This window comes from Cyanistes caeruleus, chromosome 7 (genome assembly GCF_971803275.1).
Source record: "Cyanistes caeruleus chromosome 7, bCyaCae1.hap1.1, whole genome shotgun sequence".
NCBI lineage: Eukaryota > Metazoa > Chordata > Aves > Passeriformes > Paridae > Cyanistes > Cyanistes caeruleus.
In genome coordinates, this window is record NC_141707.1 from 15222908 (window position 1) to 15247207 (window position 24300).

The 24300-nt window shown below is 38.9% G+C and overlaps 1 protein-coding gene and 1 long non-coding RNA gene across 3 annotated transcripts in view; one reads left to right on the forward strand and one right to left on the reverse strand.

Moving 5' to 3' along the window:
• BMPR2 (bone morphogenetic protein receptor type 2) overlaps window positions 1–24300 on the forward strand; it is a 100862-nt gene that overhangs the window by 51146 nt on the left and 25416 nt on the right. For both annotated transcript variants that reach the window (XM_023930837.2, XM_086897087.1), the window contains exons 2-3: window positions 858–1031; window positions 2302–2481. In XM_023930837.2, coding sequence (XP_023786605.2) covers window positions 858–1031; window positions 2302–2481 — 354 coding nt within the window. The remainder of the gene's footprint in view (window positions 1–857; window positions 1032–2301; window positions 2482–24300) is intronic.
• LOC147652210 (uncharacterized) lies at window positions 21694–23586 on the reverse strand. Its single transcript, XR_015289138.1, has 2 exons — window positions 23474–23586; window positions 21694–21866 (listed from the first exon to the last, which is right to left on the reverse strand). It is a non-coding gene; the product is annotated as an uncharacterized LOC147652210 (long non-coding RNA).

The window sequence follows — 24300 nt, forward strand, 5'->3', positions numbered from 1 at the left end:
TGACCAGAGTTCAGAGAGGTGGGTGAGCACCGTGCACTGCCAGCCAAGTTCTTGGAGCATGAGGGGCTGCAAGTGATTGGATTACAGTGGTTTAAGAAGTTCCTGTCTCCTCAGCTGAGAGTTTTACCGCCACTGAGCTGACACACGGCTCAACTGATCGCACACGCTCTATCAGACCAGTAGAAAAATCAGCTAAGTTGTGCTATTTTAGTTGCTGCTGCCGCAGAATAAACTGGGAAACACTGACAGAATGGTGGCCTGAATAGAGCACCAATTTATGGTTGCCTCAGCATAAAAGAATTACAAATTTTTGACTCGTAATGAACAGTAATAACCTTAAAAGTGAGATGCATGTATCCCAGTCTCTTGTTTTTTCTTACCCCATGTCCCATGCTGGTGACACATGAAGCAGTGTTTTTGCAGTAAGTCTGCCTTGCTGAAACATGGCTTCTTTGGGGCCACTGCTGAAGAATGATCAAAGAAATAAACTGTGTGTGAGGAGATATTTTATACAGAACCTTTAATAATTTACAATTGCATATGCTATAATTTTACTTTAAGTTCAGAATCTGTTTTTCCCAAAAGACCAATCTACTTCATCTTGCATCTTTTTGCTGCCAGTGCTTTGATGGGAGTTAAAGAACTGGATGAAGTCTAGTTGTTGAAATATGTAGTACAAATTCTTACTGTGATTGGATGTTTGCTGAGCTGTACTTCTGAGTAGTATCTAAGTGCCTTGGAGTTACACATCTGGCTTTTTTTGAATGTATCTTTTCAGAAGACCTTAATCATCTTTTTATTAGAGTTAATATTTCGTGCACAGAATCAAAAATTATTTTTTCTTTCTTTGGCTAAAGCTACACAGAGTGAGGAGCGGCTGTGTGCATTTAAAGACCCGTATCAGCAGGACCATGGAATCAGTGAGAGCCGAATCTCCCAGGAGAATGGCACAATTTTGTGCATGAAAGGTAGTACCTGCTATGGACTTTGGGAAAAAACACGAGAAGGAGACATACATCTTGTAAAACAAGGTATGTAACAGTTCAGTTTTAGTGCAGTAGTTTTCTTATTTACTTAATTTCTTTGTGATCTAGCCAGCTGATACATAGCTGCACTACTGCAAAACTAGACTTCTTGCACATTGTACAAATGCATAGTTTTAAACTTCCCATTTAACATTTTTAAGTGTGAACACAAAGTTTGTTTGAAATGAATGACTTCTAAAAGACATCAATGCACAGCTGAAAAAAAAATTCAGATTTCTTGTTACTTACAAGGTCCAGAGGAAGATGGCTTCCTTGAATTTCAGTATATGTATTGATAAATTTAATAGTAAGTGTCGTATTAAGTAAAAAGCGTATATTCATATTGATTAGATGTTTGTTTACAAAGCAAATTGCAGCTACAGTTCACATATCTACTGTAGTTCAGTGCTGTTCTGTGGGGAGGATGAAGATAGGAGGGGTGAAGGGAGGTGTTGCAGTTTCTGGAGGCATGTTTTGATGACCATTCTCAGGGACTCTGCTCTTTTTTACTTGGATGCAAGTTAATGTAGTATAAGGCTGAATGACAATGCAGCTGGTGTTTACAAATAGCCTGTGGAGCTGTAGTCCACGATTGCTGTTTGATCTTGCAATCTGCTGAAGGGAGCAGCCTGACTGCTCACCTCTGCCCCACTGCTGCCTCTTTCCCTTCCAGGTATTTGTGGATAAATGACATTTAACTGCTGTTGACCATTCTTGGGAACAAACAGTTGCTGCAGGGACAAAGGACCTGGTATTAATCAGGCAATAAGTTGTGATCCTGTAGAAAAGTCCAGTGATGCTGACAATGAGGAAGGGCAGAATTTTGAAACTTATGTAAGAAGCACCAAGCTGTAGATGCAGTCCTGTGGCCTAAGGAAGGGACTAAGTCACAATTCATTTACACAGTGGACCAGAGAGTGGTGATACGGTCTGTGGTATCAGAGAGATGAGGAGTGGCATACTTCTGCTTAGAAGGCTCAGGAGTTCAGGTTTTATCATATTTAGGCAATAGCCAGACACTTCTGATCTTGGCCTTCATCCCTGCCCACATTTTCTTCTCCTTGGCTATGGGGAGTTCTAAAAGAAATTCTTCAGGTTTTGGTTTAAAAGGTGGTAGTAAAGTCAGACAAGCAAGTTATGTTAACTGTTTTCACCCCACTCTGTAATGTTTAAGTAGGTAATGTATGGATTTATGTAGGTGTGTTTATCCAGCCAGTAGAATTAATTTTATGCTTAATTAAAAAAAAATAAATCTGTAATTTGCTGCTTTTTACAGGTTGCTGGTCTCATATAGGAGACCCACAGGAGTGTCACTTTGAAGAGTGTATAGTTACGACCACCCCTTCCTTGATTCAGAATGGAACATACCGCTTCTGCTGCTGTAGTACAGACTTGTGTAATGTCAACTTCACAGAAAACTTCCCTCCTCCTGACCCTACTGATACAACACCTTACAGTAAGTCAGATGTTTGTGTCTCTGTCACTTCATGGTATAAAGATTTAGGGAAAGAGCCTTCTTTTGTGGTACTGTTAAATGTGAAACCTGTGACCTTTCTGTGTCACAGAGATGGCAAACAGAACAGAGCTTTCTCTTAGGTAGTTTGTTACTCTCATATTCCACATTGCTCTACAAAGAATGAGCTTACACAAGAGGATTGTTTGTATAGGCAACTTATGAATGCAGCTTATATTTTTCATAATGGTCTCTAATCTTGTGTGTTTTGATATTTGGATGCCCAGCTTCATAAGCCTGTGGAGGTATGCAGAAGATTCATGACTTCACTTGAGAACAGGCCAGTGGTTTCATTAAAGCTACAGTACCTTTGGAAAGTTTGGCCTGTCTGGTCAGTCATGAATCACAGGTAGTTTTGAGTGGTAGAACCAGTCTTGTATCAGACTGCTGAAGTTCTCTCCAACAGCCTCTGAAATCTTCTGACTTGTCTGAAAGCCTCTGACTTCTTTTTTTTGCATATCTCTGGTAAGGGCTAACATTGACATAAAGTTCAAAGAATACTAGTTTGAGTCATTTTCTGTTCAGTTGTTTATTATAAAATCAGGCTAACATACAGACCAAATCAAGGGATCAGACCCCTTAACCTGTTGTGACAGAAGCAAGATCATAAGTAGCAGGTGCACTCTTATATTGTTCCAGAAGTTAAGAACCTGTAAAGAAGTTGAGTTAGTGGCCTAATCTAAACATTTGGATAGCCTTTTCTAAATAGGAATTGTGAAAGGGAAGTTGAATAAAATTAGGTATGTAAATGCAGGCATAACTGTTCTGTATGTTAAGAGTTCTTTATCAGTGGAAAGTATTTTGTGAAATGAAGGTGTATAATTGGATAGCATTTACGGCTGTGGAATGCAAAAAGAAGTTTGTGTTTAGGAATGATAGTAATGAAATGAACTTCAGTGTGTAGATACTGATCACTTCTCCTTTCAAAAATGGCTGTAAGGCCTAATATTTGTAAGGAAGTTGGATCAAAATGAGGGTTTGGCATTAAAAACCAGCAGTCTTTAACTCGGAAAGTGTGCACAGGATGAATGGGTAAAGAAAGTTGGTAGAACATGCTGCCTTTTGGTTGACAGTACTATTTGTAGAACCAGTGAACAATCACCATTTGGAATCAGTGTCACTGTGCAGTGCAGAACAGACTCTGCTTGACTTTGGTAAGAGTCATTAGATTCGGCTTCCCAAATGTGACTGGAGTTAGTGTTGTGCAGGAAAATTAGACAGGAGGAAAACCAGGTGTAAGGGTAATTCCTTGTCCCTTTCTGTCCCCCCAAAACAGGAAGACCAGGTTCTTACAAAATGATTTGTGCTTGTTCTTCTCAAAGGATAAAAATTACAAACTGAATTAATTCAGTTGTTGAGTGATAAGATCTTCAAATAGTTTTAAATGGAATTTTTGATAGCGGAAGATCTATCTTAACTTGCAAAGTGGGTGGGTGTTGCGGCTGGGTCTGGGAAGCAGCTCTGTCTTATCTTAGGGGACAGATCTCCAGGGATCTGTCAGAGGACTGGGCTTCCTCCACAGGTGGGGGAGGGAATTAAATCTGTAAAGCAGTCCTTAATTCACCCAGCTGTAATTGAGTGCTGCAGCGTACATATCTACTGAGTCCAAACTGTTTTGTGTTATTGTGTCACCTTCCATTTTCATAATAGGCAAATTTGGCTTTAGGCATAAGCACAAGCAAAGTAGGTTGCTTCAGAGCACAGTTGTCTGTCTGCTTTGACTGGGTTAAGAGATGGAGATGGGCCATTCCAGCAGCAAGGATGGCCTCATTTGCCACTTTGTGTTTTATTTGTAAAGCTCTACCATTGCTGCATCCGACAGAGACACGGGGGCTGCTCCTGGCTGTTCATATCCAGCACTCTGCTAGCACTGTGTGGAGGTACAGGATACTTGAGAGAGCTGGAGGGGTGAAAAAGCAGGAAGGCTGCAGCACAAAGACTACTGTGATGTTACATTTCCAGTCGTGGAGTGTTCACGGTTTGTCAGCTCCTTCCAGAACCCATTCTGGTGCTGTAAGATTATATTTTGGCACATTAAGTACAGAATTCTTGGCTTTGGCAAGGTTTGAGTTTTTATAGAGCTGTTGGGAGGGTTTCTATTAGCTACTGGATACCTTTCTTGGGCACTCTTCCAGCCTTTCTGTTAGAGTTGACAGAATGCTGTAAGGACATTAGCAAGGTTAGCTGCACAGGCTGTGGCAATCTGTGTTACCATACCTTTTAGATTATTAAATTGAACAGGTCACAGTCACATGGGAAATCTGCAGAAGATTATTTCACTATAGCCTGTGAACTGTAAGAGTGCTAATTTTCATCTATATTTTTGATAAATAGTTCTTGAATGGCCCACAGTAAGGTATGAGACCTCCTAGAACCATACTTATGATCCTGGAAATTTTGAAGTGGAGGTGACTGGTGCACAAGTATGTGAAGCCTGACGAATTCAGCCAACAGTTAACTAAGTATTTGTAAATGTTTTTCTTCTCATTTTGAGTAAAATCACACAGAATAAAAAGTTCCTGGAATGACAAGTAGAAATTCAGCTGTAGTTTAAAAACTAATGGAGCCTGAACACCTTGCTGATGACCCTAATCAATTTAAAGCTTAATTTTTAAGGAAAATTGCAGTTGTTCTTTTAAAGATGCTTTCTTACAGCTATATGAAAAATCTGTGGAAACAGCAGAATACTGTTAGGCCCTTGAACTAAATCCATCCAGAAAAATAGTGGAGAATTATAAAAATTACTTCAACTTTAAATCTTTTAGCTACAGTTTTTCTATGATGCTTAACAGCAGTGTGTTGAAAGATACAGCTAGACTATAAATGATTCAAGAAGACAAAATTAAGATCTAAACACATGTTAGATATATCAAATTATCATTGTCATAACATATAGCAATTAGAAAAATTAAGTGTAATATTTAAGATAATGTCAATGTTGTTTTTAGGATGTCAAAACATTTATCTCGCAACTGTATCTGTGTAGAACAGAACAGCTTGCTTTTTCTTTTTTTAAATTCATGTTTGATTAGGGTGTAAATACATGTAGCCCAACCTGTCTTTTAACAAAATTTTTATGAAAATGAAAAATAACATTGAGGACAAGCAGGTTCTTGAAGCCTGAAATTTAATCCTTATTGCTTGTTAATGTGCAGCTGGTAATTTGAAACAATCATACATCTGAGTAGTCATAATATTCATCTCTTCTATCTTAAAGATAATCCAGGCAGATTTGAGTAGCTGTTGGTTGCTAATCCCTCCAGGTAGAATTTTGCAAATGCTGTAGGATGGGTGATAGTCTAGAGCCCACAGTCTTGGGAGGTATTAAAAAGGCAGAGATTAAGATAGCTGTTTCCTGATGCCAGGAAAAGTAGTGATTGGAGAATGGTGTTTATTTCTGATTTCAGGATTTGCCTGTGGAGTTTGAAACTGCGTTTGAGTAGCTCCAGAAACAGCCACTCATCCTCTATCTTTAACTCGCACTTTTGGGGGAAGATATACTTTCTTCTTCTGTTATAAATCACTCATGGAGAGTTCACCGTTTTTCCATTTCTTATTTTCACAAAAAATTGACCAAAAATATTCCATCTCAGCTTCAGCCAGTATATTCATATACCACGTAACCCTATCTAAAAAGTGCCAACTGTGGCTTCCTGAGTCAGTGTTTTGAGATGTGTTCACTTTGTTAGCTTTGTCATATATTTAGTCAGACTTGCTAAATATCTGCCAGTTATGAGTACAGAATGCTTCCTAAAGTCTGACACTGTTTTGAAGACAAATTCAGTAGTTCCTCAATCATTCATAATAGCTAGTTAAATAGAAATTAAGTAGCTAAAGACTTAAATGATCTCCCTTGTTGGTCACAGATATATTGCTGTAATGAAACATTCATGTTAAAATAACATCAAGATGAAAGAGCAATTTTTAATTTTTTTTTCCCCTCAAGGCTGCTTCCTGGTGCTGCGAATAAATTAATGTAGCAGCAAATGAGTGTGAAGAATGTATTTTTCTATGACAGGTGGTGTATTTGTGTGATATGTAGAAAAAACTCCTGGCAGCAACAGTTGAGCAGTTACTGATACATGCAGTTGAAAATTACATAGGGTTTTCATCTCATAACAGCAAATGGTGGCTGCAGTTTTTAGAGGATGTAGGGAACCTCTGTTGAATAAGAGCACTGAGTTGTGGATAGAAAGAGACCACCTCACACAGTCAAGGGAATTATTTCTCACTCTGAAACACTGATGACGGGCTATCTTTCCAGTGTAACATTCTTGCCTCTCTTTGCCAGCCTTCTTGCTACCTATATAAAATAGGTATGTAAAAGTCTGTCTTGAAGTGCTCATGGAATTGTGTGGAAACTTTGACAAAAGCTACCATTAAAAAAAAAGAGAAGTCATTACTAATATATGTGCCTGGGACTGGTTAATTATTATAGTAATGAGACAGTTTTCATTTAACTATTGTTTTTGAGAGGCAGCAGTTAGACTCACGTAGCTGTGGGCACGTGGCCCAATCTAACTCCCACTGAGCAGGAATTAGATCATGTCAGGCTTTTTTTGGAAAGCTGTGGCCCTGCTCACTCAGTTGTCTTGAATGGCTTTTTCTGGAGAACAGCATCTGATATTAATTTATAACTGAAATACATTTGCTTCAGCTGGGTTGCAGCACCTGATCAGCTAAGTTTGTAGCGATGTTTAAGCTGACCTTTGATTTCTGATCTGCCTAATCTAAAAAAAACCACTCTGTAAATAAGCTTTTTCCTTCATGTGTATTATTCTTTTTATTTTCAGGTGATTTAGATATAAAGAGGAAATTGCAAACCTTTGCAAGGTGGCAAAAAGGTTTTAAAAGATGAAGGTGGAAGTGATCTACACTGATGTAGGATTGAAACTTGTACCCTGGAAATGATTTGGAGTCAGGCACCTCTTCCTTCAGTGAGGGGACGAGGCATTGTGTGCTATTAATGTACCTTCACTGTGCTATAAGGCAGGGGAGGAGATATTAAGACAGTGATTAAGGGCCTTAAGATCTCCTTAAAAAAGAAGTTTACTTTGAGACAGCTAAGAATTTGATGCCAGAGGATGATACTGTGCCTCTGAGGAAGTTGCTTTAGGGCGCTGTAGAAAATGAAGATGCTGAGCTGCTGAAGGAGATACTGGTCAATGTGCAAGGAGATTTTTTCATGGAGATTGTATGTGTAGCAGCTGACAGAGGGGGAAAATTAACTGTAGGGCTTTTTTAAAAAGAATTCTTTAATATGCTGGCTTCATTACGAAATATTTGGATTTTTAGCCAGCTGTTGACAAAGCTGTATTTTCCTGAACCTTCAGTTGCCTTTCTGTCTAAAATTTGGTGCTTAGTGGGGCATTTTTTGCTGTTTATTTGGTTACAGTAAGTTAATTAACTGCAGAGAGGGCTGTGACACGGGGTACACATTGCTACAAGTGCTTAGTGATAAGATTTTGGAAATGTAGGCTAATTAAGACTATATCTTGTGCCCTTGCAACTGAGGGAAAAGTGATGGTGTTGTGGATTAGTGCAGGGGAGAAAGAATAGAAGTGAAAGTTATTAAAGCAATTGCAATAGAAGGTTATTTCAAAATCCAATTGAAAGCCTTAACTTCTGTAGAAGCAGTGGAATGTTTTGCAAGTCTCTCAAGATAACTGGTAATGCTTGTCGAGTAACTTCAGTTTCCCATTAAAACTGAATCTGTCAAAAGCAGAGTCTCTTAAAGATTGTTGGTAGCAGCACTTACTGTTTCAACTTCTAAGACATCATAGTCTCCTGAGATTAAATTTGAATCTTTACTGAATTTAAAAGTAAAGCTTTGATGTGAAATTGGAGTCTTGCATATGAAATGTTAGCTGTGAAGGCAAAACCTCCTTAGGCAGAAAACTGTATGTGTAAACTTTTTTATGCTACAGAAACATTTAATCAGGAAGATGAAATTGCAGTGTTTTACTTGCACTGACATTTAAATGTTTTGGAAATGTTTTTAAATTTCTGCTATGCACCAAACCCGCAAAATGCTGAAAACCATGTTAAAAGAGCAAACATGTTTGTTTGAAAAAGCAGAAACATTTCAAATATTATTTTTACAAAAAAACCAATAACCCAAACCCTCTTTTTTTTTTTCCCTTTTATGAGTACATTCCTTATTGCTTTGTCACACTCCTGTTGGAGCACACTTGATAGGAAAGGTAACTGAAGGAATTAGTAGCGATCTGGAGGACCGAGAGCAAGGATCTTTGCAAAGTTCTCTTAAAAATGTGCAGGAATCTAAAAAGGGCTTTTTCTGGATGCAAGGTGGGATTTTTTCTGTATTGTGACGCTGCAATATCGTGTGTTTGTGATGTGCTAGAGCTATATTTGTGCTGTGTTTAAGAGGGCTACATATATTTTTCTTGAGTCCTTAGAGATTTCAATTCCTCAAGTACCTGTGAGCATAACTTTGAGCTGATTTGTTTGATACAATTGTCTGATCTGCGTCTTTATCGTCCTTGAAGTAGCCTGCTTGTTTCTAGTACTCCACAGTGACTATTTTATTCACATTTGAGATCTACAATTAAGAAAGGAAATACAGGTTTTTTGTAATGTAATCATTGGTTTTGCCACCTTCAGTATTAGTGAAAATGTGCATTTTAAGTTAACCAGTATCTGTAAAAAAGTGATTCACAGTCTTGTATCATGTGCAGTTCCTGAGGCACTAATTTGCATCTCAGCTGGAAATTACTTGCTTATGTTTTATGCACTTCTAAGAGTTTAAAGATCTGCAAATATCTTTGGGTAATACAAATATAGTAAAGATACTGTTTCCATTTGGTGGGAATGCTGACTACTGTCAGACCTTTATGTTGTTTTATAATACATTCAGTGTCATCATTAGCTGATACCTTTTGTGACAGTGTGCATTGGGGCTTTATTGTGAGCACCTTATAGACACAAGGTAAAAGTAGATAAGGCTCCTAAGAATTATACTCTTTCAGAATGCTTTAGTGGAAAGCTGGACTTTATTTAAACAATAAAGGTTGCATATAAGGAATTGTTTTGCCTCAACTGAAGGCAAAGTGGAAAAGAGACAAGGGTGCTATACTTTTTATGTCTTTATTCACATTCTGCAATATGCAGTGTAATACATATATGCAATATCATCATTTTTCTAAACAAACCCTACACTGCTATTTAATGTAAATCACTTGAGAAATAGGTAGGAGCTCTTTGGATGGCAGATTGACGTACCAGTGCACTTCTGGGTGACATTATAGATCAACAGGCTTTCTGATGGTGATAGTCTTCAGTGACTATTCTTCAAATATTTTAAGACTGGGTAGACTTTAGCATTTCAGTGGGATTTTAGACTACAGCTCTGTGGAAGCATTTCTCCTTTAAAGGCTTGTGAATTTTGTTTAGGTAACTCTGCTCAACAAAGTATACTGACTGAATTAGCCAAGATAGTGTACATTGAAGTCATTGCCAAGCAAAATGGAAACACTGTTTATGTTTTGTGGATGTTCTGCTTGTCTATGTCCCTGTGCTTTTTCAAATGTTTATTTTCACATTGGCTGTGTTGATCTCCTGCTTTCCCTTGTCTTGTCATGCTAGAGGCTTCTTGCAGTGAGCTGGAATGGCAGAAATGGCTATGCACAGGCTGCTCAGTGGTTCCAACTCCTGACAGAGGGCATTAGCTTCAAAATACTGCAGTTGTATCTCCCTTGGCAGCCTGGAGCTGCTGGGCTTGCTGTGAGTGCTGTTTCCTGTAACCCACTTTGTCCTGCCATGTTACCCACAGAGCACCTCAGGATTTTTAGCATGGCTCTGCTCTGGTTTTCTTGAACAATTTTGCAGTGAATGGAGTTAAGATTAAAAAGCAAGAGCTCTGTGAAGTTTGGTTATAAAGCACTGCTAGGTGTTGCCAGCTACTACTAATAAATTCCTACCCTGTGCCCAGCACAGTAATAGTCTTTGTCCTCAGACTACTGGCATAGTAAGAGGCAGACTTGGGACTGGAGCTGTCAAGTGCAAAACAGAAGATCACTTACAAATACTGGGTTATTTGCTCTTTGGTGCTATTAGACTCATCTGTGTAGAACAGTGTTTACATCATAGAAAACCTTTCATGTCTTTTTTTTTTTTTTTTTGCTTCTTAATTAGACATTTTCAGTACGCCTCACTTGTTTCTGTCCTGTGTGCTAGTTTGCTGACGGAAATCTGATTCTCTGTCATGGTTTTGAGATGGATACAATTTAAAAAGAAAGCTTTAGATTCTTGGCATTTGACTTACTCTTAGAATAGCCTGTTAGCCCAGCTTCTTTGCAGTCTTACCTGAGCTGCAGCTATAGCTCAGCACAGTGCCTCAGAGGAGACTGAAAGTCCAGACAGACACTTAAAATATGTTGGCCCTTCAAAGTTGGTCATTAATTACATTTCCTTGTTGAGCTGTTTCTGATAATTTTTTTTCTTTATCTGAAAAATAATGTGGTCCAGAAAATCCAGTACACCACTTAACAGTGATTTCTGGCTCCATTCCTTATGATACAGCATTCAGTGTCTCTTCAGAGAGGGTGCTATCTGGAGGTAGAATGCTAATGACCTTTCAGTCTGGCACAATCCTAGGAGCTCTAGGTAAATAAAGCATTTGGTTTTTAACGGTGTGATGTTGTTTATAAGGACACTTGAATTACTTTTAAGCAAAAGAGCTGGAATTATGCAGGTTAGCTGCCAGGTGGCTCCTGTAGAGCAGAGGCTGGTGCAGAGCAGGCTGTGAGTGGAGATGGCAGCATTGCCCCCAGATCAGGGAGCAGAGGCTGCAGGCAGCACCGTGCTTGAATCTGGCTTGCAGGTGCTGCAGCCAAAGCCTGAACTTGAGACTGTGTGTGCTTATCTTTGTATATATATGCACTAAGTGACTCTTCTTTGTGTGATTTGATTGCTTTCACAACTGTGCTGGTGGACCATCTTTCGTCAGGAGTATAAAAAAGGTTAGCAGCTATACTTGATAGAAGCTATGGATTGTCTCTTTCCCTTCATCCTTTCATCATATCAGACAAAATCTTTGCATGTGGATTCATACTGGGGATCAGTGTTTTAAATTAGTTTTCCTTACAAGGAAAGGTTCATGTCCTTCTTATTAAAAGAGTGACTGGAAAATTCAGCTAAGTGCCTCAAGTGTTTGGATTGTGAACTCGTGACTAACTCTGGAATTCTGAATGTGAAGTTTTGTAACTGGCCATCTAGTTCCTGACATATGTCATCCTGGCTATAGATATCTCCATTATTTCTGAAGAACTGAAGTGTCATGGTTGTTTTGAAGTTGCCTGAAGTGATCTTTTGGCTTTCTTGCTAACAGAACACACGTGCTTGAAAAACAGAGTCTGTAGAGCATCCAGGTGAGCCAGTCCAACCCAGGAAGCACCCGCATCAGTGTGCTCCTGGTCATGTTACCCCTGATTATACACCAACTGTAGGTTTTTCCAAAGCTGTAATTTTCAAGATGGAATGACTCCTATTGTTGTGGTCCAAATGGAAGATGATGGCAGTGTATTCACTAAAATCTTGGTGAAGATTCCTGTGAATATAATTATACTTAAACAGGGATTCAAGTTGATACCAAAAGTCTGTTTACATTTGAGTTGATTGTATAATGAAGAAAGCTTACTATGGCTAATAGGTCAGAGTGGGATGTGATGAGTTCCTGAGAAAGTTATAAGGAGACCTAAATGAAGTTATGAAGTTAAATGAAGTAAATGAAGAATAGAGTTCCTCAGTCCATAACTAGGTTTGTATACCCATACTGAATATTTCTTTGTGTCTTTTTATCTCTGTATTTTGTGGTGTTAGTCTTCTTAGTCATGCTGCAGTTTTGTTCTCTTTCTGTGATAGCTTTGGAAATGTTCCTTCCTTCCTTAGTATATTGAATTAGCTATTGTTGATGTATACTATTCACTATTATTATTTTTGCTGGTTTGTATTTAATAAATAAAATAAATGGTGAGGTGTTGCTATGGACACTAATACATGAGCATTAGAGTTGGTACACCAAGTGTTGTGTCTATTTTTGTGTGTGACAGGGACCTTTTTTCCCTTATTGCAATTCTCATTAGGACTGAATTTTGTGGTAGGAGATCTGATTTTTCATGTTAGCTGTTAGAGGTCTGCAGATTTTTATTGTTGTTTTTTAGTATCCATGTTTTCAATATCAGAATAGATATTGATCTTCTGAAAAACTGAACATCAGATTTATTTAGACAGTCCATACATTTCTTCTCAGAAGTCTTTGTTTTGTTTTTGGGATACTAAGGTGTTTTATTCTGTAACGCTTTTCTTAATTTGAAAGAAATCAATATATTAATTAGCCTTAAAATATGACTTACTGAGTTTCACCCTGTTTCAGTTTATTTGTGTAGTATACTTCCATGCAGAATAAATTAGTGGAAAAACATTTGCTGTATAGATATGTCCTGGGGGGGAGAAGTTAGCAATTCAATCTTTAAGGGCAAGGAATGCACTGAAAGATGGAAGTGTGAAGATTTTCTATCAGCTTAGCCTTTTTTTTTTTTTTTTTTTTAATTGTGCTTTAGCTTTTTTCTCTTATTTTGAAGTAGAAAGACAGATTTGTAATTTTCTTAGAGATGTGAGAAAAGACTTCTTTTTCTAAGACATTGATATCAAGCTGCAGTGAGATAGGAGTTTGTGATCCATTTCTTTTAAATTCCTTTGAAGATTCCAGTGAGGTGGACTCAAATGTTTAATCACTACAGTTTTATGCATTTATTTGAAAGATTGAGCCTAAAAAATGCTGCATATATGTTTCTTTGCATTATTATTTCCCAAAAGTTTCTGGAGTACCTGTGAAGGATATTATGCAGCTTTTGACTTTGGCCTGGATTTTTGCCTTCTCTCGGACTGGTGGCATTCATTTAGAATCCACAGGCAGGCCTGTAAGTATTTTCTGAGACTAGCAAAATATTCCTTGTTTCAGACATTGATATTGTCTTAAAACTATATATAGTTCGAGCAAGTGTGTAAGGTATCCTTGCATCCTGTGTGAAAACAGGAAAACTTGCTTAATGCTAGATGGGGAAATACAAGTGTTGGAGCTGTAGCAGTGAAAATTATTTTTTTTTCCCCCCTGTGCCAAATAATATTTTTTTTAAATCTTATTTCTTTTTGTCTTTGAATTGTGGTTCAGTGCCTTGTCTATCGATTTGTTCACAAATTGGGTGTGTCTGTCTGAAGGAATACACTGCGATCATTTTGCTTGGTTGTAGTTCTGTTTCTCCTATTAAAGCATTAACCTGCTCTAAAAGCATGTAGAAATAGAACTTTAAACCCCAAAAAATTAGTACTAGTGTTATAAAACAGAAGCACAGTTTTTATGTATGTATTTCTTTCACCTGGGGGTTTTTACTCTTTAAAAAAACTAAAACCAGAAAAATACACACATAAAAACTTCAAAAAGAAGCAAAACCCAAATCCACCCCCTCCTCCCCAATAGAGAAACCAGACAAAATAACCCCCAAGCATGGAGAAAATACCCACATTCACACCAAAATGAACTCCTGACAGGGTAGGTACTCAAACTGCAGCAAATACAAATTGGTTGTATTTGAACTGTGGTTCTGCTTTTCTCCATTTCATTTTTCTCTGAGGATATAATTGCAGTGACTAAGGCAAAATGGATGATGCTGAGCCACGGTGAATTGCACTGAGCAGTGTTCTTCCTTTGGATGCAGGTCCAGACACTGTTGTTCCACAGTGCTATGGGAAAGCAAAGAGAACTTGCTGAAAACTTATTGCAATTAAGGCATGGAAAGTCAGAGAAATCAGTGACAGATGAACATTTGGAAAATGTTTTAACTGTCTTTTTGAGAAGTTTTTTTTAAATGAGTCTGAAGATGAGCTTCTCTGCCTTTGTGAGCAGACGGATCCTGCCCTTGTTACCTGCAGGGAGGCTGGGCCGTGCCCCCACCGTGGGTTTGGGTGAGCAGAGCACTGAGACACTCCCAGCTGCAGAGCCATTCATAGCATCTCTGGAGCAAACTAAAACTGTGTGTGGGTGAAATAAGTACAGACTGCAGCCCAGCAGCATTACACATCTCTGAGCGCTGTGCCAGGCGCTCTGGGGGTGCTGTCCCCAGGCCCTGCCAGCACTGCTCTGGCTGGCACAGAGAGACAGAGCCAAGGGAGGTGCAGGCTGTTCCTGCCCAGCTTTGGAGGGTTAAATGGGAGACTTCTGTCTGGCACTAAGAGAATAGTGAGCAGGAGCAGTGGGAGGGAATGCATCAAGGAAAAGGTTCGAAACTAATTTGAGGTTTCAGTGTGTAGCTCAGCTGCACTAACATTACTTTTTTTCATAATAGTCTTGGAGTGTTAGATACCTGTGCTGAAGACAATAATAATTAAAAATTGCTAATGGGGGGAAAATTCATGAATTGAGAATCCTTGATTTCACTGGATACTACAGAACAGACAAGTGAAATAAGGCACTAAAGATATCAGTCTGAACAGGTTCTCCCAACTCTGCTGAGCTTGTTCCTACACAGAGCTGGTATGTAAAATTATCTGTAGTAGACTACTCAGAGCAGGGGGTGAGCACAGTCCAACATTTAAGAAGACTCTGGCTGTGTAGTCACTGTGCCATGATTGCTGTGGAACAGAAGTTTCCTGTTGTATAAGGGGACACAGCACAAAGTATTTGATTAGTTGAGATCATGTGTCACCTAAATGTTCATCAAGGACATGTTTATTTTATGCCTGCACACTTACATGTGAATTTATGAGTTGGTAGGTGGACATAAACAGGTAAATTAAGAGCTTTTTCTCGTTCTACCTCTGTAAGAATTGAAATTGTCACTTTTTAGGCATTTATAATGCTTAAGCCAAACCTGATGAGAAGCCTAGCACATCTGATGCCAGAAGCATGACATGAATTTCTTCCAGTGCCTTAAGGTCTTTGTAATCATTGTAATGGGTTATGTCTTATTCCCAAAAGTGCTATTGGCACAATGCCAGCCTCTGTTATGATAGAGCCCTTGAAATGAAATTGGAAGGCAAGCTTTTCCATTCTTTCTAGATGATTATGGAATGAAAACAGTTAGCATATAGGTGCAGGTTTTTCTGAGATGCAAATACGTTCTTGCAAATGCAATCAGCTTACACCTGTAATGGAGCTATGTTTTGATTGTTTGGTAGAAATGTGGTCAAGTACTTGACAACTTCATATATTTTTGCAGTGAGCTGGGCTCCTGACAGACCTTTCCAGGTGTTGAAACCTTTCAGGAAATGGCAGTTTAGAAAGAAAAATAGAAAGTGTGTTGTGTAAGTATCATGTAACTAATGGAACTCACTTGGATTTCCTTTTTTAAAGAATAGATTTGGAACCAGAACTCTTGTCTAAAACAATAATAGGACAATATCTGCTCGGAGGCATAACTAGTGTGATTACCTGTGAGCTGTTAGAAGGAATAAGCAAGGAAAACAAGGGGAAAAAAAACAAACTCTGAAACCAGAGTTAAGGCTGAAAGCATGAAGTTGAATTGCAATCATAAATCCTCATTTTTGTCCTGGTTATACATTTTCACTTTGAAGCTTATAGAGTTGCATATTCCTAAATCTAGACTACTGATTGAGGGTGTCTTAAATTTTGAGTGACCAAACAAGGATGTGTTAAAAGTGTCTTCAATGAAGTGTAGGAATGCTTTAATGGTGACCAGTTGGGAACCAGAGAAACCATTTGAAAACCTTGCCTGTGACTGCATATATTTTGTGATGTGTTAAAGTGGGAACACCTGACAGAAAAGAGCCTGTCTCAAGTTTAGTTTTGATTTTTTGTTTTGCAAAAAAAGATTTCTACTTGCTTAATGGGACTTGAAGCTTTTGCCTTTCATTTAATAGGATTTCATGGTATGGTCAGGATTTGACTAAATTAGATTGACAGAAGACTTCTTTATATTCATTTTTTTAAAGGCCCCTTTTTCTATTCTAATTTCTACAGTATCTGTGTAAATAAGTGTCTTATGAAGGTATCTGTTTTAGATTTACAGTTTAATTGTACAGCATGATTAAAACAGCTGAAACCAATACTCAGGACTGTGACCAGTTCAGGGATTGATTTAAGAAAGTTTTTATTACATGGAAAACATATTTAAAGTAGAAGAGTTACAGAAGCCATAGCATATGTAAGTGACATTCATCTAGCAATCATGCAGATTCCAACATCATTTGCAAGGAATTTCCATAGGATTATGAAATGTCTCCTCATGACCTATTCAGATTTGTGCTGAAATATTTATTCCTGGTTTGAAACAAGTTTGTTACTGTAGGGCAGACAGAACATGTTATACAAGTGAAGTCAGCTGTAACACGAATTGATAGCTTTGATGCCAGCCTTTGTACTTGATTGATGTATATTTATTTTGGCAGGGATGTTGCCTTAGATATGGTCCTTCCTCCCGTCCCGTGGGCTCCCCTTTGGCTTCCGCAGCCCGCCCCCAGCTCAGCACAGCCCTGGTTGTGCAGCACAGCTGTTGGGCACTGCTGGGCTGGAGCAGCACCTGGGAGTAGGAGGCAGGGGATGCCTGAGCTGGCACTTGTGCTGCAAGAGCTGAACATCAAACGATGTCTGTATTTCATCTGAAATCAAGTACTTAGATCTGTAGAGGGATTTTGCATAAGTGCAAACTAAGGATTACTATTTATCATTATTGCCTTTTTCATCTTCACGCTATTTTAAAGTAATCAGAATAACCTTTGAAGTTAGGGGAGGTACTGTTTTTCCCATTATATAACTAGCTAACATAAAGCACTAAGAAGCAAAGTAACCTACCTAAGATCAGGCTTTTCTGTCGGAGCCAGAAACACAATCTGAGTTTCTTTGTTTTATATTTGAAGTTCTGAAGTTTTTTTCTTTCCTGTAGGAAAAGAAAATGCATTTGCACATATCTAACGTGCACTTGTGTGCCCTCACATAAGATGCAGACTTTTTTTCTTTTTTTCTGTTTGAAGAAGGTCACTCCAGCTGGTGCCTTGGAAACAGAAGCTGTGTGCCACAGGAGACTATTGATTTTGCTGGGGTGCTCGTGAGGTTTAAACCTTTCTCCTCTCTGAGCCTCTCAGTGTATCAGCTCTTGCCCTGCCAAGTGCTGGCCCTGCCGCTGCCTCTCCTCCTCATGGGCCTTGTCAGGTTCCCACAGCCTATTCTGTCCTTTATTTCCTTCTGCTTGAGGATGTCCCCAAATAGCTGCATCTCCTGTCTGGGCAGGAGAGGTTCTTCCTGCCCAGAAACCATGTGAGCCTCCATTTAAACAAGGACAGTAGAGGGAAACAGCCCTTGCTAAGGTGTCTCAGCTGGGAAGGAGAGGCGGCTTTCAGCAGGAACCAGGAGAGGTTCAGCTGCCCCGCCACCCTTCTCGGCTCTCTGGCACGGACACAGGGGTGAGCAGTGTCCTCAGGGATGGCTGTGCTGGATGGGACTGGATGAGGAGCAGGAGTGAGACTCAGACACTCCTGATGCAGACTGAACAAGACTGGTCTTGAGGAAGAGAAGGGGAGATGCTGTTCACTACATTCCTCAGACTCCCTGGAGCGAGATAGGAGGGGGAATTCTGGTCCCAATTCCCACTTCATCACTTGTTTTCTCCTAATAATCATCTCACCTGGGAAATACCTGGTAAGACCAACCAGTACCATGTTAGAGCATAGAGAAATGTAATGTTTATTTTCATCTTAAAATTACAGAAGACTTCTAAAATATTTTTGAAGTCCTAGAAAAAACATTTGCTGAAGTTATAAATTATATGGCCACGTAGAGAAGATGATTGCGGAGAAGAAGAGATTAGGTAGGATTAATGGGAAAACATGACATGGACATTCATGTTACTCTCTCCTCCTAAACCATGATAGCAAGAGCTAGAGCAGATGTACCTTTTGGAGCACTACAGGCATTGTCTGAATTTGCATTAGCCAGACAAACATCTTTTACTAACTGGGAATGTTTCTAAAATATCAGACAGATTTAACTCACAACTCTGTAGTGTAGGCCTTTAAATTTAAAATCACAAAACCTGCTCTGTACAAGAATGTATGCTATACAGAGTTGTACTAGAAATGTAGAAATATGTTCTTGAATTGAAAAGCGTAGGAAAAGTTAAGTTTTAGTACTAAAATACTTGCTACACTTGAGGATTACACTTGAGGATTACAGTATTAAGCTGATTTAGGGTATTACATCTGAAATACTAGGACATAAACCAAACGTGTAAGGAAAGGTTTTGTCAGAACTCGTTCTTGCCCTGTTTGTATTGATCTTGGACTTCTACTTGAAACAGGCTGGCTGCCTAAAATTCTGCTATAATTCGGATTTCATTGCATGCCTGGGGAAACGTTTTGGAATAAACACCCAGTACAATAATGTCCTTTAAATCAGTTCATTCTCCATTGCCTGCTGCTAAGGTTGACAAGAAAAAACAACTATTCCTGAAAGTCAGAGCGAGGTGTGCAGCTCTCCCGACAGGACACGAGTGCTCTGCGTTCCTGCCCACGTGGGAGCAGCACCGCATCTCTGGGCCATGGCTGTGAACAGAGGCACCGCCACTCCTTCAGGTGTGCCCAGCAGGAACTGCTGGGACAGGCCCAGACATCCCACACTGCTTGGGCTTGGCTCGCCTTCCCACCGAGGAAATGGCTGGCAAGGGGGGGCCTGGGTTTCTGTAGGAGCAAGGGGGGGAGCGTGACTGACTGGTAGACAGCATTCCTGGGCTTCAGCACTCTTGAAGACATGAAAAATGCAGCACATGGGATCAGAGCTGCCTTTTGTGAAGGATCTGAGGGTTGGTTTTAGCTCACCCGTATAAAAACAGGCATTTCAGTGTTTTGATGTAATTTTTGGGCTCTATTTTTAGTGCCTGGGAACATTACAGACACGGAATATATAGCTATTGAGCCTGTTGGAATTAAAATAACTTCAAATATCTTTAAAGAGGATTTCTGAAGCACTCATTTTTTTCCATTGCAGCACATGTAGTTTTTGATCAAGTGCATTACAGAGACTGGAAGTATGCCATTATGTTAAAGCTGGTGTTACCATTTGTTTTAATAAGCAGGAAGTCCTTTTGGTCCAAGATGAATATAAGGAGATAGTGTAAATATTGTTTTCAGCCTTTTTATTAAAAAACATTTTTCTGACTTTTATTTCAATACAGAAGATGTCCCCAATGTGTTGTTAAGTGCTCAAATTAGCTTTCCATTTAGCTTGAAGGTAAGGTTGAGGTGAACTCAAATCCAGTTTGACTATTGAAGCAAGATACTTCTTTGAACTCTCTAGTAATCAAATATTTATTGGTATATAGGGAACTTCAGAAAGAATAACCTAAATTTAGTTCTGTGTTAGGATTGCTATTTATTTTACATACATCATGATTATAAGGTTCTGTTTAGTAGTGTTAGAAATATACTAAAGATGCCTGAACTCCCAGAAGAAAAGGCAGAAAGAGAGGTTTTGTTGGGTTTTTATGAACTCATTAATTTCTTCTGCACATATGTGTAAAACTGCTAATTCACCTCTCTGTATCTAGTCATCAAATAAGGAGTAGTTAGGGATTTCATAACCTACTCTCCTGCCAAAGACATTACCAGTCATGCTTCATTTTTGAGTTTCATGTATCACTGTAACCTTCAGCATTCAAAATTAACAAGAGACCAATCTGAATGCCCCAGCCTGGCTCCAGATTTGGGTGCTCGGTGGCAGCTAGTACACCACAGAAGGATAGAGGAGGGGAGTTCTGCTGAAGGGATTTCACCTCTGGGATTGCCTGGCTGCAGGGACAGCAAGGGACCTCTTTTGGAGACAAAGCTCAAATCCAAATTGTGTTTTCCAAGAGCAGATTTTTGAAGAGCTATCTGCCCACTGAAACTCTGCTATCGTGGATGGCTGACTTCTAGATATAGCAGGATTCCTCTGGAGCACATTATGGGAATTAAATTTTACAGCCTGAGCTGTATGATGTTTTGAGGCATTCACTGAGGAGGCAGATGGGATTTGTGATGTATGAGTGCCAGGTTTTGATGTTACTGCAAGTCTCATGAGAGACTGGTGTGTTCTGACAGTCCAGGTTCCAGACAGTGATGCAATTATGTGAAAAGTGCATTAAAATTTTAGCTCTCCTGATGTGAAGAAAAATATAAAAGATGTGTCATAAAGGGCATCTTATGACAATAAGTATATAAAATTTTACATAAAAAGTTTAAATCAGTCAAATATGATGATGCTGAGTGCAAAGTGGAAACATATTGGTGACTGTTTAAATCTTTTCATCAAACACTGGAATGATTAGAAGCAAGTGCAAATTATCTGTTTCATCTAAGCCAATAGACTGGAAACCAGAGACTTGCTGTTAAGTCCAGGGAAAACATCCATTTTGAGTTATGAAAGAAAACTGCCTTAGGGTTATGGATTGGCAGGATTATTCTGTTAAGGAACGTTGCACCATCTCCCACAAAAAGCACAGTTCCCATTGTGTTTTCCATCTGCATGTGCACCGTGCTCAGTCCTCTTCCATAGAAGTTGCCTTGCTAACTTCATTTTGCCTTCAAGTGCCTTCAAAAATTTTATGTGAAAGAGTGGTTCCCTACCTTAACTTTGGTTTAAGTATTGAAGATGGTCACGTTGATAACATTTTGTAGTCCAACTACAAAATTTTGACATGGATCTTAATCTTATTAATAATTTGTCAAATGCTTACAGAAACACGCAACCCCTACCTCTTATACATTGGTTCATGAAACAGAATTAGGGTAGTAGTTGTTTGAAAACATGGACCTATAAAAGCTTAGGTCCATAGCAGAAGTTGTTAAGAAATGCTATTTTTTCCTTTCATCATTCTCAAATATACAAATATTTAATATAAAATTTGGAACAGCTCCTGCTGGAGTTCGCTGTAAAGGTAGAACATAATTTAAAGGTATTCCAACCTTGTGGCTCCAACTTAACTAAAAATACAGGTTTAAGTGCTTTTAATTAAGTTGGTGTAGATAGGATTCTTGATTTCATTGTATGACCTATGTTTCTGGTATCTAAAAGGCTACTAACTTTTTTTTTTTGGTTAGAATTCTCTACATATTTTTTTTCCTTACATATTTTGTTCCCTGCACTGAATGAATTTAGGATTTTATTTAATATAATAGTTTGGGTTGTTCTGGCATGGTGTTTATCTCAGAGGTTTTCTTGTCATTTGCTCTAATGTGATGAAGACTGTATTCTCTCACTGAAGGACAGAGGATCAGGAATGAAGCAGTGGTCACTTGGTTGGAAAGAAACGTCGATTACTGTCCTGAAAGGAGGAGAGGAAAAAAACCCTTATGAGGTGTTCTGGTTGGTTGGTTTGCTGCTAGAATGCAGAAAGGGATGCATATTTTACTAGTTGTGGAGGATTCTGAGGACATGTTTGATACAAGCTTTGTGTAGACAAAACAGATAAACAGATTATGATTAGGTTTGTGGGCCTTTGGAAAAGATTGCTAATTGTATGCTTTTTCAAAGGACCAAGATCTTATCACTGTCATGAAAATTGTGCAGGGCTACCACGAAAAGAAATGTGACTTTAAAAGCAATTTGAATTAAATACACTTGAATGGCCTCTTTCTGATCTGCAGAGCATATTTGCAGTTATCTGCAGCTGAAGGCCACATTGCTCCCACACTGCAGCCTTCCATCTCATGCTACATTGGTGACACAACCAAAAGCTTTTTCTCTTCCTTCTGATCTCATCCTCGGTATCACTGAGATTCCTTAATGGAAGAGCAACTTCTGCACCAGATTGGCTATGAACATATTGAATCTATCACATCAAAGAAATAGTTGTAGGATGGCGTGAAGACTCTGCTTCTTTTTAAAGTTATCTGTATGGGCAGATCTTTTGAATCCCTGTGTAATTTTACTGACTTTGATCAGAATCCATACAGCTGTAGTTGTTTTGAAGAATCAGATGTTACTGTTATGTTGTGAAGGTTAAAGCATGGTGTGTCCCTTATTTGTTTAAGACTAATGTCACTACTTATGTGTCTTACAGCAAATTAAATAAATTATAATATTTTGGTACTTATCAGCTTTAAGATCACTTGGCTTTTGATACATAGCTACCAGAAAATCTGTGGGAACATAGGTAATTACTTTTAAAACTGATTTTGATTATATAGAATAATTACATGTTTGTCTACAATGTTTTTATACAATGCTCCTCTAAACTTAAATACACACATATATTTTCTAGAATTATTTACTACTGTGTGGCAGATACACAGCTGTGAGTCATTTACATAAAGAGCAGGCAGATTTCAGAAAATGGAGTGAAAAGCTTTAATAGCAATATAGAGATCTGGTGGAAATTTCTGTGCAAATGTCCTTTATTATATGATCACCACCACATATATAGCATAATATATAAATATGTAGCATTGAAACAACATTCCAAAGCCCCAAGGTTTCATATTTAAATATTAGAAGGAAACAATGTCATTGCCTGCACAGATTCAAGGCCATATCCTTTCGTGTGTTTGTGTTGGGATACAGCCTTCAATTACACAGTCAAATTTTCCCCCTTGGGATTCCTAGTTTTTCAGCTTGGTTAACACTTAGTGTCTTTTCTCACGGCTGTCTTAAGATGTCTCATCGTAACAGTGACCTCCCTGGTGTCTCAGGGAGCTCTCTGGCCATGGTGGTGCAGCACCTTTGGTGTAGGGATAGAGAGAAGTTTTCTGGACAGCTTTCAGCTGCCACGGGGAAGAGACCTTCCTTGACTTCATTTCCCATTCCATTTGCTTCATACCCTCTCATTTCAGTAATAGTATTGGGGAAACAAAGTGTTGAATGGTGAAGTAGGAAATATGAGAATTCTGCCTGGGCTCCTCACAGTTCATCATCCAGACTGGAATATTTTACCTGCAAGAGCACAGACTTGGGTGCTTGAACTGATGCTGGGACGTTGCCGGTGCTGGGTTAGTTGGTGCTTTATCCAGAGCAGCCTCTCCTGTCTGCAGGTCCCACAGTATTTGCTGAAGGGGAAGGAAGAGAGAAGAATGGTGCATTCCCTTCCTGGCTCCCAGGAAGGAGTTCTGTATGTTTTCAGACTCATTTGCCATTGGCTGTCGTTACCTGGCTTTGTCTCAGTTTTCTCTGATTTCTCACAACATTCTTTGGTCATACGATAAATGCTAATTTTGAAGTATGGAAACAGGAAGCCTACAAAAGAGGCTTTAATTTTTGAAAGTTAAATAAGAGAGAAATAAAAAACTTTTTCAGCAGAGGCTCAGATTGAAATACTTTTGCATTAATTAATATTAAAAGTTTATGTTTATAGTGGAAAAGTTACTTGGAAGAAAAAACATTGTCCTTCCCGATGCCATTAGCACTGGCAGTATTCTTTTCTGTGTTGTTCCTGGGGAAGGTTAGGAAGGCAGCAGTTTGACAACTTCCATGTGCAGCTTAATCCAAAAACCTGATTCATCAAAGATATTGTATAAGTGCTTGGAAACTGTTGTGGCAGCAATGCCTGAGAAAAGGGAGAGAAATGCTTAATGTGGTAGAAGTGCCTGCAGGGAGTGTCCCAAGTGCAGGGCTGGGTTCAGCCAGATGACTCACTTCTAACTGAATACTAGAAGCATTCCTCTTCACGATTTGCTCTGAAATACATTCCCAGTCATTTGTGTGTACCTTTTCCACACACAGGAGCTGTTGTACTCGGGTTTTTGGAACCTGAAAACAAGTCC